Source organism: Scardinius erythrophthalmus (assembly GCF_964197995.2).
Source record: "Scardinius erythrophthalmus genome assembly, chromosome: 2".
NCBI classification, from domain to species: Eukaryota; Metazoa; Chordata; class Actinopteri; order Cypriniformes; family Leuciscidae; genus Scardinius; species Scardinius erythrophthalmus.
This window is the reverse complement of record NC_138222.1, coordinates 35,239,581-35,257,138: the sequence shown is the minus strand read 5'-3', so window position 1 is coordinate 35,257,138 and position 17,558 is coordinate 35,239,581. Positions and strand designations below refer to the sequence as shown.

At 40.1% G+C, this 17,558-nt stretch overlaps 1 protein-coding gene across 37 annotated transcripts in view; it reads left to right on the top strand.

The window, feature by feature from the left end:
- The window catches only part of scrib (scribble planar cell polarity protein), a 106,521-nt gene that overhangs the window by 48,355 nt on the left and 40,608 nt on the right, over nt 1–17,558 (top strand). For 34 of the 37 annotated variants that reach the window (XM_081359488.1, XM_081359489.1, XM_081359466.1 and 31 more), the window contains exons 2-13: nt 9,815–9,932; nt 10,593–10,671; nt 11,038–11,127; nt 12,819–12,875; nt 13,005–13,068; nt 13,374–13,448; nt 13,677–13,821; nt 14,601–14,719; nt 15,706–15,905; nt 16,051–16,217; nt 16,652–16,779; nt 16,880–17,008. In XM_081359488.1, coding sequence (XP_081215614.1) covers nt 9,815–9,932; nt 10,593–10,671; nt 11,038–11,127; nt 12,819–12,875; nt 13,005–13,068; nt 13,374–13,448; nt 13,677–13,821; nt 14,601–14,719; nt 15,706–15,905; nt 16,051–16,217; nt 16,652–16,779; nt 16,880–17,008 — 1,371 coding nt within the window. The remainder of the gene's footprint in view (nt 1–9,814; nt 9,933–10,592; nt 10,672–11,037; nt 11,128–12,818; nt 12,876–13,004; nt 13,069–13,373; nt 13,449–13,676; nt 13,822–14,600; nt 14,720–15,705; nt 15,906–16,050; nt 16,218–16,651; nt 16,780–16,879; nt 17,009–17,558) is intronic. The other 3 variants (XM_081359486.1, XM_081359495.1, XM_081359474.1) reach the window with 1 other exon arrangement.

Sequence of the window (17,558 nt, the reverse complement as noted above, 5' to 3'; positions counted from 1 at the left end):
TGCAGTGATATGGTGAACAGCATGTCCTGTACACTGAATTGACCAATCAGAAGCCAGAACTGTCTGTTTTATAAACGCTCCAGACTGCATTTACTGTAAATGGTCACATTTTGAGACCTTTTTTTTTCATTCTGATGTGAAAAACTTTTTGCATCATAACTCTTTTTAAACATGTGCTGCACTGCTATTTAGGTGTATGAGAAACATCAAGTGTCAAAACCTTCCAAAAGCAGAAAAAATATAGCTCTACCTGTTAGAACTGTGCCACACTGTCCTCTGCCTCAGCGCTACAAATCAGGTGCTGGTGTCATAGCTGTAGATTTTGGTGGCACTGGTGCCAATGCTCTCGTATGTTAGTCTGGAGGCCTGACTTTGCTTGGTGGATAATTACTGTTATAATTTATTACTGTTGCTGTTGTTTTATAGACACCCTTTTATTTTACATTTAAAGCAACACTCTGCTTTGTAAAGTGAATTTTCATGGCTTATTTAAACCCACTGTTCCGCATGGTCAGAATACCTGTAACTGGTGTGTGTGTGTGTGTGTGTGTGTGTGTGTGTGTGTGTGTGTGTGTGTGTGTGTGTGTGTGTGTGTGTGTGTGTGTGTGTGTGTGTGTGTGTTTTCTGCTGTCTGAAACTAGCAGCTGCAAACAGTCAGTGCACTTTACATGAAGCGTGTTTGGATTAACGTCACACTTTTTGACCGTTGGGTAGGGCTGATAGCCTAGAAATCTAGACGCACCCTAGCGGCAGCAAAATGTATTTCGCAGCCAGGGTAGTCTAGACACTCTTAATAAACCTTCTCGCTGTAAAAACCCAGATTGGGTCAGGCCAATCACGTTGTGTATAGAGTAGGCGGGGGCGGGCTTAACATACACGACAGAGTTGCGACGGTTACCTGGCTGCTGCTACTTGAAAACAAAGAATGGCGGCTGCTGATGGAGAACAACGGTCTTTCGAATCGGCTTTGGCCGCGACTCTGGAGGACTTGGAGTTAAGTTTTTCTTTGAGAAAAGAGCAAAGAACGGCACTTAAGTCATTCTTAAAAAAAGGAAGATGTGTTCGTCGTTTTGCCGGCCAGATATGGCAAAAGTTGAATCTATCAACTAATCTCCGCTGTTGGGAAAACGCTCTGGTTGGTTGAAGCGCTGTCCTATTGCGTGCAGAGGGAATTTGAAAGACAGCCGTTTATCCCGCCCCTCGGATTGAGCCGTGACTATGGTGAGTTTCCAGACCTAACATCTTGATGTAGGTCTGGCTTGCCAGGCTATAGGGCTGAGCGATATGGCCCAAAAAAAAAATCACGATAATTTTTTTTTTATATCAATCGATATCGATAATTATCACGATAAAAGTCAAATCTTTATTTATTTCAAGTTTAAAGGCAGATTTTTGCTCCTAAGTGAAAGTTGTAGAAACCAGAGCGTTAATTGTGGTTTTAAACTACTCTTTATTGTCAGAACATATCAGGACAAACACTTGCCAAACTGGTGAACATTTCACAAATCTGAGGTGGAACATTCAAACATTTGTAATTTTTCCTTAACAAAATAAATATATTTATTGGACAATTAATTTCTTAGTTTCTGCATGTGCTCATTTTTATTTGGTAAAATGTAATATTCTGACTGTTTGAGTTTTATTAAACTTAACCATTGGTCATCCAGTATCATGCATTTAGATCCTGATAACCTCACTCATGGCAAAATGTAACTTTATGGTTTCTATGGAATTTGTATGAAAAACAGTAGCCTAAATACATTATTAAATACTGTAATTATATTCCACCAGTCCTTTAATACATCGTCTACATTAATAATATAATACAATTCAATATGTATATCCCACATTTCATGGTGCGGTTAATATTACTAGGGTAACGTTACAGTAAATCCATGGTAAATGATGGGAATTTGTAGCCGGAAAAGCCTTCTGACAGTATCGTTGCGCAGTGTTTCTCCTGTTTGTCAGCGCTGTTTCATCTGCCTTTAAACTGGTTTAAATCACTGAGACATTTGTGTTCGCTGAATTCAAGCACTTCTCACTGGATCTCATGACCGAGACCGGTCAGAATAAACGCATCTGCTCTAGTGAGCTCGCGCTCGCGCTGCCATTTGAACTTTGAGCCGAGCGGATAAATGGTCCGTGTGGCGCGGGGTTCAAATGAGTTTCGTTCCGCTTTTGGCGCATAAACATTATCGAACATTTATCGAACTCTTGATATCGTTTTATCGAGAAAAATTATATTGCGATAATTATCGTTATCGTTTTATCACCCAGCCCTACCGTTGGGGGAAGTCTGCTGCGGGGCATGCAAAGGCAAAAGTGTGCAACGAGGGCACATAAGGGGCGCTCGCGAGCACCCTTCTTAAACCTAAAATGACAAATGGGACACCCTACGGTCTTTTTGACTGAACGACATGCGCAATGCCACAAGACTGCAAGTGCAGTGACATTTGTGATGAATGATGACTGACATTTGTTTTGTTTAGTGAAGTTTATGGAACAGATCGATGCTGAATGTCTTTGCATTAGTTTGCATTTGCACCTGTTGTCCATTCACAGAGAAACGCAATTGTCAGAGGGACATGAGGCATGTCTGACCACCAAGTCTGTTCACACACAGGGTACGCAGATGGATTACTGGACAGTGAAAAGAGTGTCTTTTTGAGTGTTGTAGATTGGTAACTATATGGTCTTGGACTTGCCTGGCATCTGGCTGCAGTGATGAATGGGCTGCTTTGTGTGCGTTTATAATCAGGCCTTCACTAGAGAGCTTCCTCCCCTCTAATAGACCTCATGGCTCCCACTCAAGACGGCCTGACTAGCAGTCGACAGTCAGGCTCCCGCTGGCCATGCTCTGCTCATCTCCCAACGTGTTGATAATTGAAGGAAGTTAGTGCTGGTATGTGTTTTGTTGGCCTCTGTGTGAGGGCATCTCCCTGTTTTCCCGTGAGTTGGTGTGTAGTTCAACCATGTGTCATCACACCACTTGTTTTAATTATTTCAGTCCTGTATGCAGCAGCTGTACTGAGTTTATTCCTTGATGCGTATGTATATTTTGGTCTCGTTTCTTACCAGGCTCACATTTCCCATCACTTAGTCATGCGTCACCTGCCACCATGGCTCCCCACAAAGAACCACTGAGGTAAACAATAGAAGACTGTGTTTCCTCTCAGATGATGCTGATGATTAATCACCGATTGATTAATTGGTGATAATGGGCCCTATTTTAACGATCTGAAAAGCAAGTGTCAAGCGCAAAGCGCAAGTAACTTTGTGGGCGGGTCTTGGGTGCTGTTGCTATTTTCCCGGCGGGATAAATGACTCTTGCGCCAGGCGCAAATCTAAAAGGGGTTGGTCTGAAGTAGCTTCATTATTCATAGGTGTGGTTTGGGCGTAACGTGAAATAAACCAATCAGAGCATCATCTCACATTCCCTTTAAGAGCAGACGTGCTTTTTCCGTAGCGGATTGCTATTGTAACGGCGGATTTGCCAGGCACGTGCCAGGAGCGGTCCACAGCCGAGCAGAGCAACACTCTCGTCACGGCCGTAAAAGAGAGAGAAGTTACATTGAAATGGAGAAACCCACCCAAATTAACTTCGGTTAAACAGGCGTATGATAATTTGGGTGAATGTGTAAGCTAGATGTATGCTTTTATAATAAATTGTCTGTCTATCTATCTATCTATCTATCTATCTATCTATCTGTCTATCTATCTATCGTAATAATGTATGATTTGCAAAAATGAAAACTGCTGCTTCTGTGTAGATCAGGGGTGTCAAACTCATTTTCATTGAGGGCCACTTCAGCATTATGGCTGCCCTCAAAGGGCCGGTTGTAACTGTAAGACTTTTAACATTTTTAATTATATATTGTCTCTTTATTTGATTATTACTTATTTAAGTTACAAATATTGTATATGCATTTGCAGGGGTGTTTCTAGGTTTTAAAAACATCAGGGGATGAGCCCGAAACATCAGGAGCAGGGTAATAATGATTTGATACAGAGAATAATGTATATTGTATATATGCAGGGGGGCAGACTGGCTCAAAAATTCAGCCTTGGCACTGTAGCCACACCAGCACACATTACCACACAGTCATGCGTATTCAAATGTGAGGTACTTAGGGGGATCGGGGACATGCTCCCCCGATAAAATTTGGATTTCTCGGACCTACATATGTGCATTTTAAGGTGTTTAAAGTCCAAAAAATTTGGATAACAATAGCTTTAAAAGCTATGTCAGTGGACAGTAGCATAAATTATTTGTCAAGATAACAGATTCTTAAAAATGAGAATGAGGATAAATGTTGCAATGAATTATCCACTTTATATATCCACATATATTTAATCAATGAAAGTTAATCAATGTTTTTGGCACTAATCAGCTTAAAGTTCAATTGTTCACTCATAAAGACAGTCACTTGTCGCCACCTACTGGCTTAATGATGCAAGTGGCGCAAACACAGACAAGCGGAGTGGTACAAATGGTGAAAAGGCTAATACTGGTACCTATATTAAAATAATATAAAATATCAATATATTATTCTTCAATCAGTTCTATGCAGCTGAATCAGATTTAACAGATTTATTTTTTGACCAATTGTCAAAATAAGTATAGTCCTACAAAGCTATTTTTTATCAGAGCATGAGCAGAGCAGGGAGAGGACCAGTGAACGAGAGGATCGTGATTCGTGTAATTTTACCAGTGTTGCCAAGCACCAGCACGGCTATACACACCATGTTACAGCACAGTAGTGCTATTGCAAAAAGAAACAAGTCCAAATAAATTTCATGTCGGCACGTTTTTTTCAGTGGACTTTGCCTTTCCGGTGAGCGTGAGCAGAGCTCGCAACACACACACACACACACACACACACACACACACACGGAGGTTGCTTGCGGGACATTGAGCAGAGCGCGCTGTGAACACGGAGCGGAGAGCACAGCGCGCACACACAGAACGCGCTTTGAAGTTATGCATCTTCGGAAGCGGACTCGCACGCAAAGTCATAAAACACGCTGAGCCAGAGTCAAACCATCGCCGAACACGTAGGGGCGCGGCGGCTTTTTAGTATCTTTCGGCCAAAAACCGAAAATGTTATTTTCGGCCAAAATTTTTTGGCAGCCTAAATTTCGTTGCATCCCTAATTTTAAGACACCCATATGCTCTCGCGGGCCATATAAAATAATGTGGCGGGCCGGATTAGGCCCGCGGGCCTTGAGTTTGACACATGTGGTGTAGATGATAGAATCAAAGTGCGCGTTGTGCACACGCTACATTGATTATGGCCAAGCATGCGCCCTTAAAATAGCATATGAATAACATGCGCAACGCGCCACTGACTTTAAACAATTTTTTCCTGGTTAGTGGCGCAATTGTTTTCTGAACGTGCAAAATAGCATGAAGGAACGTTTGCGCCGGAACACGCCGCCTCTTTGCGCTGAACCGCCCAGGGGAGCGCAAGTGTATTTCCTAACTTACCGACGTGCGTCTCTGGAGGGAAAAGTCAATTGCGCTGGGTGCAAGATAGGGCCCATTAATTTAATCAAAACTTATTTATGCTCTATTAAGCAAGGTTATCATTAGAGTGCGTATTTTTGGGGTGCGGCACAGCTCAATGTGATTGAAACCTTGAAGATGGATGGATGGATGGATGGATGGATGGATGGATGGATGGATGAGGTTGCCTAATTTTAAAAGTGTGATCTAAGTTTTATGAGAGAATCATCGTTCTTCAAAGAAGAAAAAGAAAATAAATTCTTGAGTTTTAGTAGTTTTATCTTATGCATGTGTAAATCATTGTTTGTCATCTTGAATTCCCTAGGAAGTCTGCTGAAGCCCCAATCACATTGTTCTCATCCTTCATTTTTATTTTGCATCCATTTTCTCTTTTTACAAGGAGTTTCAATGTTTTGTTCTTTTGTACCAGGGAATCAGAATTTCTGTTCAGAGACAACAAGCAACCACACACACACACCGCAGTATCAGCCTTGTTCTTGGCAGTACATAGTAAGCCCTCTGTTGGTGCTGTTCAGCAGCAAGCCCAGCACGCAGAGAGGAGAGGGCATGATGGGCCGCGGCAGCAGGAATGTACTGAATGTGACCAGCTAACAAGCGAGCTCTTGATAGAAAAGCCTGGTGTTCAGTCACTGACACATTCACTTTTGCCTTCCTTTAACATGATTGTTAGTTGTTTAGAGAAGTGTGTGAAGATGAACTGTTGTCAGATTGTTGAGTGGTGGTCACTACTTAAGTATGCAAGATGTTACCTTCAAGTCAAAAGAAACTAGTTTTGCTAATTTGAATATCATTGGTCTTCTCATTTTTTTTGTCAAACTGTCATTTGCAATTGAAGTGGACAAGTGGAGGAATGCCTGTGTAAATGAATGACTGTATAATAGCTTGTTGTAAATCTGTCATTTATCCATTGTTTTTCACCATGCAGTTAGTCTAGTAGTGCGTGACCCATCTGGATTTTTCATTGTTACCAGCCACCCTGGTTTCTACAAATCTGTCAGAATATAATGCCTGTTATGCAAAGTGTATTTACTGTTATGTCAGATACCAATTTTCCTGTAGTTATTTTTCACATTTCATGAGCAATAACCAATTGACTTGAGCTCTTAAAGGGGAGGCGCTCTTCAATAGAGTGCTCTTAAAGGGGCTGTTCACCGCAAAATGAAAATTATCATTTGCTCAGCCTCATGTTGTTTCAATCATGTATGGCTGTCATATCCTCTGTGGATCATAAAAGAAGATAATTTGAGTTTGTTTTATTTGTTTTGTTTTTGTCTATAAAATGGAAGTCAGTGGTCAGCAAAATGGTTCTTTCGAATATCATCTTTTGTGTTCCGCAGAAGATAGAAAGCCATGCAGGTTTGGAAGGACAAGAGTAAATTTATTTATTTTGGGGTGAACTGTCCCTTCTTAGGGTTTAATCTTTGCTGTAATATGTTGCCATCACTTTTAATAAGTGCTAAATTAATATTTAAATCTTAAAATTGGAAAAACAAATAAATATCCAATATTAGCCGATAGCCAATAACTGATATGGAGCCTATATACACTCACCGGCAACTTTATTAGGCACACCTTGCTAGTACCGGGTTGGACCCCCTTTTTCCTTCTGAACTACCTTAAATCTTCATGGCATAAATTCAACAAGGTGCTGAGACACTTCCTTAAGAGATTTTGGTCCATTTTGTTGTGATGGCATCATCCAGTTGCTGCAGATTTGTGGGATGCACATCCATGATGCGAATCTCCCGTTCCACCACATCCCAAAGGTGCTCTATTGGATTGAGATCTGGTTACTGTGGAGGCTGTTTGAGGATAGTGACTTCACTGTCATGTTCAAGAAACCGGTTTGAGATGATTTGAGTTTTGTGTCGTCGCAATGTCCTGTTGGAAGTAGCCATCAGAGGATGGGTCACTCTGTTAGGGCTGAAAGATTAGGCTAATCGCACTTTCTATGTAATCGCACTTAAATCGAGATGGCTTATCGCGATTTTAAAATCTCAAAGGCTGCGATTATTTATTTATTTTTATGCACAGTTTGTCATTGATGTAAGACTCTGTAAACGCTGCTCCATCTGAAAGCACTGAGTTTGAGTCACTTATAACGTGCATTTGAAAAAACAACACGCGTCAAACATCTTTCCAAAACATGAGAAGCATTTATGAACCTCTTGTCCAACAACAGACAACATTTAATAACATGCATTTACTCCAAACTCACTTCATAACGACAGCTGAGCTCCTCCTTCTGTGAGTTGATGTGCCTTCTTACACAGAATAAGGCAGTCGTGTATTTATAAGTCTTGTTTAATCAAAGCGTTTCAATCTTCTGTTTATTCAGCTACAGCGATAGGGATTTCCTGGGATGATGCGCATTATTGTACTTCTGCGGTGGGGCATATTTATCGTGTTTGTGTGAGAGCGCCCTCTGGCGTTCAGATGGGGCAGTATTTACTACCAATCAGCCGCACTCCACTGACAAGCTGCGCATAAGATAATCGCAAATCGCGTGCGGTTTTGCATTCATTGGATGGTTGGGTTAAGGAAAAGAAGAAAGGGACGGTTGGGTTTTGGAAAGAAGAAAGGGACTGTTGGGTTTTGGAAAAGAAGAACGGGACGGTTGGGTTTAGGAAACTTGACACGCGGGACATGATCCCCAGTCTCCTGGGAGAAAGTCCCGTGTTGATTGACCCATCCACTACCCTAACCAACCGGATTTTCGGCCTTTCATACTACTCGCTACCGTAGTCGCTCTTTAATGCTACGGAATCGTGCTGACCATCATGACAAAAAAAAACAGATAAACGTCTCCGTGTACACAAATCAATAGTGACTACGGTAGCGAGTAGTATAAAAGTATAAAAGCATAAATAATCCTTTCAAAATCACTGGAGGACAAGAACAGTTTAATCTTTGCTATTGATCTTGAATGTAAGAAACAAGATTTTACCACTGAATTGATCTGTTTGTCAAATTTCAAAGAACTATCAAATTGGACACCAAGGTTCTTCACTACAGATTTACAGAAAGGGGCTAACTCACCCAAGTCAAAAGAGTTTGAGTTTCAGGGGCCCCGAACCAGATTTCAGTTTTACTTTCATTCAGATTCAGAAAATGTTGTGACAGCCAAGATTTAACTTCATAATCTCAATAGTGACTCAAAAGAACTTTTGTCGTGTTTCCGCAACAGTAAATACACCTGAGTGTCATCTCCGTAACAATGAAAGGATACTCCATGCTTGTGAAAAATAGAACCTAAGGGAAAGCATTTATAACAAAAACAAAATTGGGCCAAGAATGGAACCTTGTGGAACCCCACTAGACAATGTGACAACATTAGAATGATGTTGACCAAAATGTACTGAAAACGTCCTATTAAAAAGGAAGGATCTGAACCAATCGAGTGCCATGCCCCGAATTCCCACTGTCTTTTCTTGGCGGTAGACTAGGATATTGTGATCAATGGTATCAAATGCTGCACTAAGATCTAGTAAAACTAAAACCACTGAGCTGCCAGAATCAATCGAAATCAAGATATCATTTAGAACTTTCAACAAGGCCGTTTCTGTACTATGATTTGATCAGCTCAGAGACGCTCTTCTGCAGACCTCGGTTGTAACGAGTACTTATTTGAATTACTGTTGTATTTCTATCACCTTGAACCAGTCTGGCCATTCTCCTCTGACGTCTGGTATCAACAAGGCATTTTCGCCCACAGAACTGCCACTCACTGTATGTTTTCTCTTTTTCTTACCATTCTCTGTAAATCCTAGAGATGGTTGTGCTTTTGCATGAATAATCCCAGTAGATCAGCAGTTTCTGAAACACTTAGACCAGCCGGTACCAACAACGCCACGTTCAAAGTCACTTAAATCACCTTTCTTCCCAATTCTGATGCTCAGTTTGAACTTCAGCATGTCATCCTTGATCATGTCTACATGCCTAATGCTGCATTCACACCATGTTGTAATTACCGTAGTCTCAAGATGACAATACCTGACATTATATTCAAAGCTGTTCATGTCCTCAGACTGGGAATTATGCGTTTCTATGGCACCACTATTGTGTAATTGAATTGTGGTAATTATGACACGGTGTGACTGTGAACACATCTTAACTCCATTGAGTTGCTGCAATGTAATTGGCTGATTAGATATTTAACTTAAAAAGCAGTTGACAGGTGTACCTAATAAAGTGACCAGTGGGTGTATATGTGCTTCACTTGATGAACTAGTCTGGCCAGTAAGTGTGTAAGTGTCTAATTCGTACTCTTTACCTCCCTTTCAGCCTTTCTTCAAACTGCACAATTTGCGAAAGCTGGGCCTCAGTGACAACGAGATTCAAAAATTGCCACCCGAAGTTGCCAACTTCACACAGCTGGTGGAGCTGGACATCTCCAGAAATGGTATGCAAACCCTCCTTAAGTGCCTTGCTCTGAAAAAATAGACCTGCTCTCTCAAACTGCTCCCATCTAGAGATATTTACACACTTTCTTACACATCCTGTATGTTTCCTTATACAGAGCACTGGAATGTTTTCTTTGGACCACGTCTATTTAAAAAAAATTACATCAATTTTAACGCCCAATTGTCTTCTAGTGTGCCTCTCACAGCCCGAGGCTCACTCACAGTCTCAGGATTGACTGTGGGAATGTTGAGCATGTTGGTCTGTATTTAGACTATGCAGTGTTATATTCTGCAACTCAGCAAATGAAGCACCTCTCGCTGGGTCCTTTTTGTTGCTCGGATCCCATATAACACACATACAGACAACTCTCACCACAGTCAAATCACCCTCTGCTCCCTTTCTTTCAGTCCATCTGGTAGCCATTATTAAGAAGCCTGAAAAAGTGCTTATTTTGTCTTGACACTCCTTTCATTATATCTTGCTGACTTTGCCTCTCTCTCTCTCTCTCTCTCTCTCTCTCTCCCTCTCTCTCTCTCTCTCTCTCTCTCTCTCTCTCTCTCTCTCTCTCTCTCTCTCTCTCTCTCTCTCTCTCTCTCTCTCTCTCTCTCTCTCTCTCTCTCTCTCTCTCTCTCTCTCTCTCTCTCTCTCTCTCTCTCAGATATTTCTGAGATTCCTGAAAACATTAAATTATGTCAGGCCTTGGAGATTGCAGACTTCAGCGGAAACCCCTTGACCAGGTTAGTGGGTTGGATGAACCCCCAAATCCCTCAAAGCACTGGCTCATATCACTTCTCACTTTATGAAAGGTGTAGAAAAGTTGGGAAGGGAGAAGAAATCTTGACATTAAAACATGGTTACAAATGATCATATGTCTTGTTAAAATGCTGTAATGTTATTTTTATAGCATATGAGAGTGTAGCAGACTCTTTGTTCGGGTCAGTCAGTGTACACGGCCATTGGAGGATGTCACCTATTCATCACACGAGTGCTTCCTACTCCTTATTTACATTTAAGCAGGAAGACTGGAGTGCTGCTGCTAACTGCTTTTACAGTTTAAGCCTTTTCCACTGTGTCTCATTTTCTTTTTGTCTCTCGGGTCTCAGGTTGCCTGATGGCTTCACACAGCTCAGAGGACTGGCTCACCTCTCACTCAATGACGTGTCGCTGCAGTCTCTACCCAATGACATAGGAAAGTAAGTTAATATGAACATGCAGGTGGTCTGCCAGTTATTGTGTCCCTTCCACAGTAAAATGTATTAAGTTAAATTTAAATGTATTTGACACTGCAAAGTCATTAAAGTCAGGATAAAACAGAAGTAGCAACAGATATTTTCTTCTGTATTGTCGTACATTCGAATGTAACAGATTATCAGATACAAAATAGAGGACAGGGACTTTGTTCTGTCCATTGGTTGTAGATTACCTTTTGGTAATATGGGTGTTTCACTCAAAAATGAATGCAAGCTTGCAGTTGATTGTGGAGAGACAGGGTTTTAAGCGAACTTTGGAGAAGTCTGGGAGAAATTCGAAATTTCGATTAACCTGTACATGGATGAATCGTTCACAATAAGATCAGGGTTCCCACGGGTCATGGAATTTCTGGAATGTCATGGAATTTTAAAAGGTCTATTCCAGACATTGAAAGTCAGGGATTTTTATATATATTTTTGCCCAAGTCATGGAATATCAGGGAATTTAGTTTGTTGCTTTAAATTTTAGTTTCCATTTATCAAAATGTAATTTTTCTATACAGATTTTTTTTATCGCGCTGTTTCACACATCTTTCTACGGAGCCCCTAAGGGGACCTTTGCAAAAAAAGAATAATACGGACTTTCACGTGCGCACAAGAAACTTTTTGCGTGTGCACGAGAAAGTTTCTCGTGTGCACGCGTTACAATTTCCGGTTTGGTTATAGTGTCATTACTACAAATGTGGAAAAGGGATGAGATGAGAGTGTGCTTGGAGCATGCCTCCAGAGATTTGTCTTAATATAGGGAGGTTGTTTGTGGACTGTGCTTTACTGTAAGAAAAAATGCATGAATATCACATAAATGAATATCAGGTCCCACATCATGGATTACATAATCAGAGAGTAGCCTATTTCTTTTCGTTTCGAATTGTTTCGTTTAAAGACATTCCAAGCTATCTTCAGATGTATTTCTCATGTATGTGAGGCATACACAGAGTTTCGGTTAATTTATGATGAGATGCCTCCAGTTAACGTGCAATGCAAGTGACCGCGCCGGCGCCTCCATGATTATATTGTCTGTTATATATTTATTATATAATCTTATTTATTAAATACAGGCAATTGGTTGATGAAAATTTTATTAAAATTAATATACAATTATACAAAACGCCTGTTTTGCTGTTCATTATAGGTCATGGAAATTCATCTTTTTAGTCAGTGAAAGTCAGGGAAAAGTCAGGGAATTTGACATTTGGTTTAGAGTGGGAACCCTGTAAGATTTATGACATGCTTTTAGAAAATAGATAGGGAATTTGCATTCCATGCTGACTTTAAAATCATTATAGATGTACAAAGCAGGCATCATAATATGTTTCAGTTATGTCATACATTTATATGGTACTGTATGCTTTTATGCAATATGTAACAAAAGGTATGGATAAAAGGAATGTCCATCTAAAAGGAATACATGTGCATGTTATTTTAGAATATTTAAAATGTCTAATTACAAAATGCAGTGAGAATTATAATAAAAATGCAGGCATCCTATCCACATACAGACACAATCTCTCATTTCGCACATGTACACATCTCATTTTGACCACCGTTGATGTCGTACAGATGGTAGAGCCCATTACTCTTCCAAATCAAGTGACACACCACTCAGTCTCGTCTCTTTCTTTTTCTCCTCTCAGCTTGTCAAACCTAGTGACTCTAGAGCTGAGGGAGAATCTACTGAAATCTTTACCCTCGTGAGTATTTTCCCAATAAACTGCAGTCATTAGATCCACAGTGCTCATGCTCTGAATTTACCCCCACAATCTTTTTAATGATTGCAAAGCAAATGACATCAAATGTGAAATGTCTCTATCATCCTTTAGCTCTCTTTCCTTCCTGGTTAAACTGGAACAGCTCGATCTGGGCAGCAATGTACTGGAAGTTTTGGTAAGAAACAGCCAGTTTCTGGTCATATTTACCGCAGTCCTCCTGAGATCAGTTTAGTTGTTTTAGCTGTTAAACACATGCATGCCATGTTTTCAAGTTTATTTAGAGCATGTTATTTTTGTTTGCCCCTGTGGATCTCTGATTATCATTACCTTTACTGAACTAACACCTGAGCAACTGCTGAGGAAAATATAGTTTAATATTATAATTTCTTTCTTTATTATGTGCTGCTTTTCATATAATTCCTCTTTTTTTCCATGTCCTGTGTCTTTAATCTGCTTTCTTTTTATATTTCTTCCATTCAGCCTGACACACTTGGGGCACTGCCCAATCTTCGTGAGCTATGGTTGGACAGAAACCAGCTCTCCTCACTACCTCCTGTAAGTATAGATAGCTTCTGATTGGCTGATTATCATATGGGTCATTTGTCTGGATGATGTTACATATCTAGTTTAAATTCATGCAGATGTTGTCCTTTTCAAACATTGTTTACCTTCGGTGCAGTTGATTGCATTTGGCATGTGCCTGTTCTGCTGATAACTGGAGTGGAAAGTAAAGTGCCTTAATTCACTTTCGGCTGACTGAAAGATGACCTCTGTGTTTAACAGGAGCTGGGAAACCTGCGGCAGCTGGTTTGCCTGGACGTGTCAGAAAACCGTCTTTCAGAGCTTCCCACAGAGATCAGCGGCCTTATTGCCCTCACAGACCTGCTGCTCTCCGAGAACGTTCTCGAAGTCTTGCCGGACAGCATTGGTGAAACTCTATATCCCTCTTACAAACATCAATAAATACTAGATTGTGCTTGATTTTGTATAGAGACATAGCTGTGTTACAATAAACACATTGTCCTGCCTCTTATTCATCTTACTGAGAACAATGTGCTACCCAGTCTAAATGAAATCAGCACCTATATGGTGACAACCTCACCTTTACTCAAAATTATCTCTTTTGATTTCAGTCTGCTACATTATATGCTCACTGGATGTTGACATTTAACTTATTAACTTATGAATGTTGTGATTAGCCTGGTGAACATTTTAAAAAAATCCTAGTTTGTCAATCTTCCCTTGAGGAGACAATGAAAATGATAAAATAGTTTCAATAAAAGAAAAATGGTTTCTTTTAGGACAATAAGGCATAACTCTAGCACTGTAAAAGTGTGCAAATTGGCAAATTAGATTTTTTTTTTTAAACCATTATGGTCTTAGTTGATTTTTAAAATTCTGTTTCTCTTTGCTCTAATCCACTGAGAAACATGTTTCTGTTGATTTGAGAATCACAGCACTGCCATCTAGTGTCAGCAGACTTATTTCATGTCATTGCTGTACTGTCATTACATGTTTAGAGACCATATTTTGTTCAACTATCACTTATGTATACTGTTCAGTTTTTTTCATAGTGATGTTTTTGTCCTCAGTGTGTTCATCTTGAAACTGTTTTGATTTGATTACAGCTATTGCAGTATATATTGTCTTTGTAGTTATCTCAAAGCATAGGTGAAATCTTTATGTCCAGAATGTTTTTCCTAACAGGCTCACTTAAGAAGTTGTCAATTCTGAAAGTGAACCAGAACCGCTTGGTGCATCTCACAGACTCTCTTGGCGAGTGTGAGAACCTGACAGAGCTCATGCTGACTGAGAACCTTCTCCAGGTACACAACCCTACACCACCTGATCTCTGTACTGTCTGATTTAATTTTACTTACAGCACTTTCTAATTCTGTGAAGCTGGTTTTGGAGCCTTACATTATATTTTCTGTATCACTTCTATATTATTATACTGTCACAGTGTTTTTTTTTTCCCCTTAATGGTACCATTGTGGGAATTCTGTGTCAAGAGATTGAGAGAACAAGATGACTATTCATTGGAATCCATTTACATTACATTTACATCTGTTTGTTTTAGGGGTATAATCTTGGATCCAAAATAAGTCATTTGTGCGTTTGTGTAGATCTGATTTTTTGGATTTGGGGTGTGCTATTATTGTATTCAATGTATTAAAAACATTTATATTATTATTGTTAAAAGGATATTTATTTATTTATTATTGTATAGTCATATTGAATGGGTTCCATAAAAACAACAGCGTGGATGTGGCCTGAAACAACTGAAGTAGAGAGATTTTTTTTTAATAGATTTTTTATTAGCTAAATAGGGTGAGTTCCCTCCCCCCAACTGTACCAACTGTAAAGACACTTTTTTTAACTGATTTTTTTTTTATTTATTTTTTTTATCTTCCCAGAGGGCATGACCCCGGACCCCCTAAAGCAGGGGTGCCCAATCCTGCTCCTGTCGATCGACTGTCCTGCACAGTTCATCTCCAACCCTAATCAAACACACCTGCCTTTAATTTTCAAGTGATCCTGAAGACCTTAATTGGTTGCTTCAGGTGTGTTTGATTAGGGTTGGAGATGAACTGTGCAGGACAGTCGATCGGCAGGAGCAGGATTGGACACCCCTGCCCTAGAATTTGCATCCCTGTGTTTAGGGGATGCTTTCATCCAAAATTGCAAATGAGTAATCACAATTGATCCTGAAGGAGTCAACAATATTAGCAGTACCAAATTTCAACAGGAAAGCTGACGTGTCAGAGCAGAGCCCATTTTGAAAACTTCCTTGTGCTGTTTTCACTTTCAGTCCTTCCCTCGCTCACTCGGGAAGCTGAAGAAGTTGACCAACTTGAATGTGGACCGAAACCGCTTGAGCAACGTCCCAGCAGAGCTGGGAGGTTGCGTCAGCTTGAACGTACTCTCCCTCAGAGATAACCGCTTGGGAAAACTACCCGCTGAGCTCGCCAACGCCACAGAATTACACGTGCTGGATGTGGCAGGCAACAGGTGAAAAATACATTCTGTAGACGAAACTATGTCAGTCTCCTTATCACAGGTTTTGGATGTGAGATGGTCAGAGTGACCATAAGAGTTTCTACCGACTGTGTCTTTCATGCACTGAAGTTTCTCTATTTATTGCTCTCTATCGCAGGTTGCAGAATTTACCGTTTGCATTGGCCAATCTGAACCTGAAGGCCATGTGGCTGGCAGAGAACCAGTCTCAGCCCATGCTGAAATTCCAGACAGAGGATGATGAGCAGACTGGGGAAAAAGTTCTCACCTGCTACCTGCTGCCCCAGCAGCCCTCATCAAGCCTTGGTAAGACACTCCACCATTCTCATTTTGGAGCTGTCATGCAGATTATAGTCACACCCATAGTAGCTTCACATAGTCAGATCTTCGACTAAAAAGCATGACTAAAGTGCCTAGCCCACATTGCACCTTATTCTAGACAAGAACCGCTCGCTTAGGCAGGAAATGAATTTAATGGCATGGTAGTCTCTAAGAACAGTTATACAAGATTGTTCTCCGAAAATAAATACAGATTGTTTTGAAGGTTGAATACCTGTAAGGTTCCAGGCATTTTTAATGGAAACAACAGTAATCAGATTAGGAAGTACTTGTTTAAAAAAGTGCATTGAATGTCAGTAAAAAGGTCTTTGGGTGGTCCATGGCCATGCTGTCTGAAGCTGAGACTACATACATAGTCCATGCACACATCATATTATTAAAATTTGTAATATTCTTTGCAGAGAATCTGTTGGACAGGAGCGTTGATGAAACCTGGCCCACGGACACTAATTTGAACAGGGTATCAGTCATTCAGTTCCGGGATGACTCCAAACACGAAGAGGAAGATGAGACAGCGGCAGAGAGGAGGGTGAGTGTGGAAATGTGTACAGGATGTTTATAATTTCTGACCAGCTGTTTACATGAAATTGTGTGCATGTGCTAATTCTCTTGCTGTATATGTGAACCAGCAGGGTCTTCAGAGGAGAGCCACACCACATCCTAGCGAGTTAAAGGTGATGAAGAATGTCATTGAAGCTAGAAGAAATGAGGCTTATATAGCCAAACCAGATGAGGATCTGGAGTCCCCGGATTCTGAGGTAAACGCAAACAAAGGCACAATTATTTAGTTTTATTTTACTTTATTTTATTAGGGTTCAAATGTGCTTTTATCAGTTTCCATCACTTTGAATGGAAATAAATGTATAAATCAAATTATGGCACACTGACAATATATTGTATTTTCCAGAATGTAAGTTGCGTTTTTTTATCATCAGAGAAGAGTCGCAACTTATATAATGCTATTAACGTCACACACACATGGATTCTCTTATTACTCTTCCCTCACGTTTCATCCTTTTTTTTTTCAGGTAATAATAAATTAGTTTACCAAGAATCAGTCAAGATACCAGACATGAAGATATATTGCTCTTCACATACCATTGTGTTTGAATGATTGTGAACCCTTTAAAATGTTCTATATTTCTTTATAAATATGTCCCAAAACATCATCAGATGTTCACACAAGCCATAAAAGTAGACAAAGAGAACCCAATCAAACAAATGAGACAAAAATATATACTTTGTAATTTATTTATTGGGGAAAAAGGATCCAGTATTACATTTTATCATTTGTTAGTGAACTCTTGC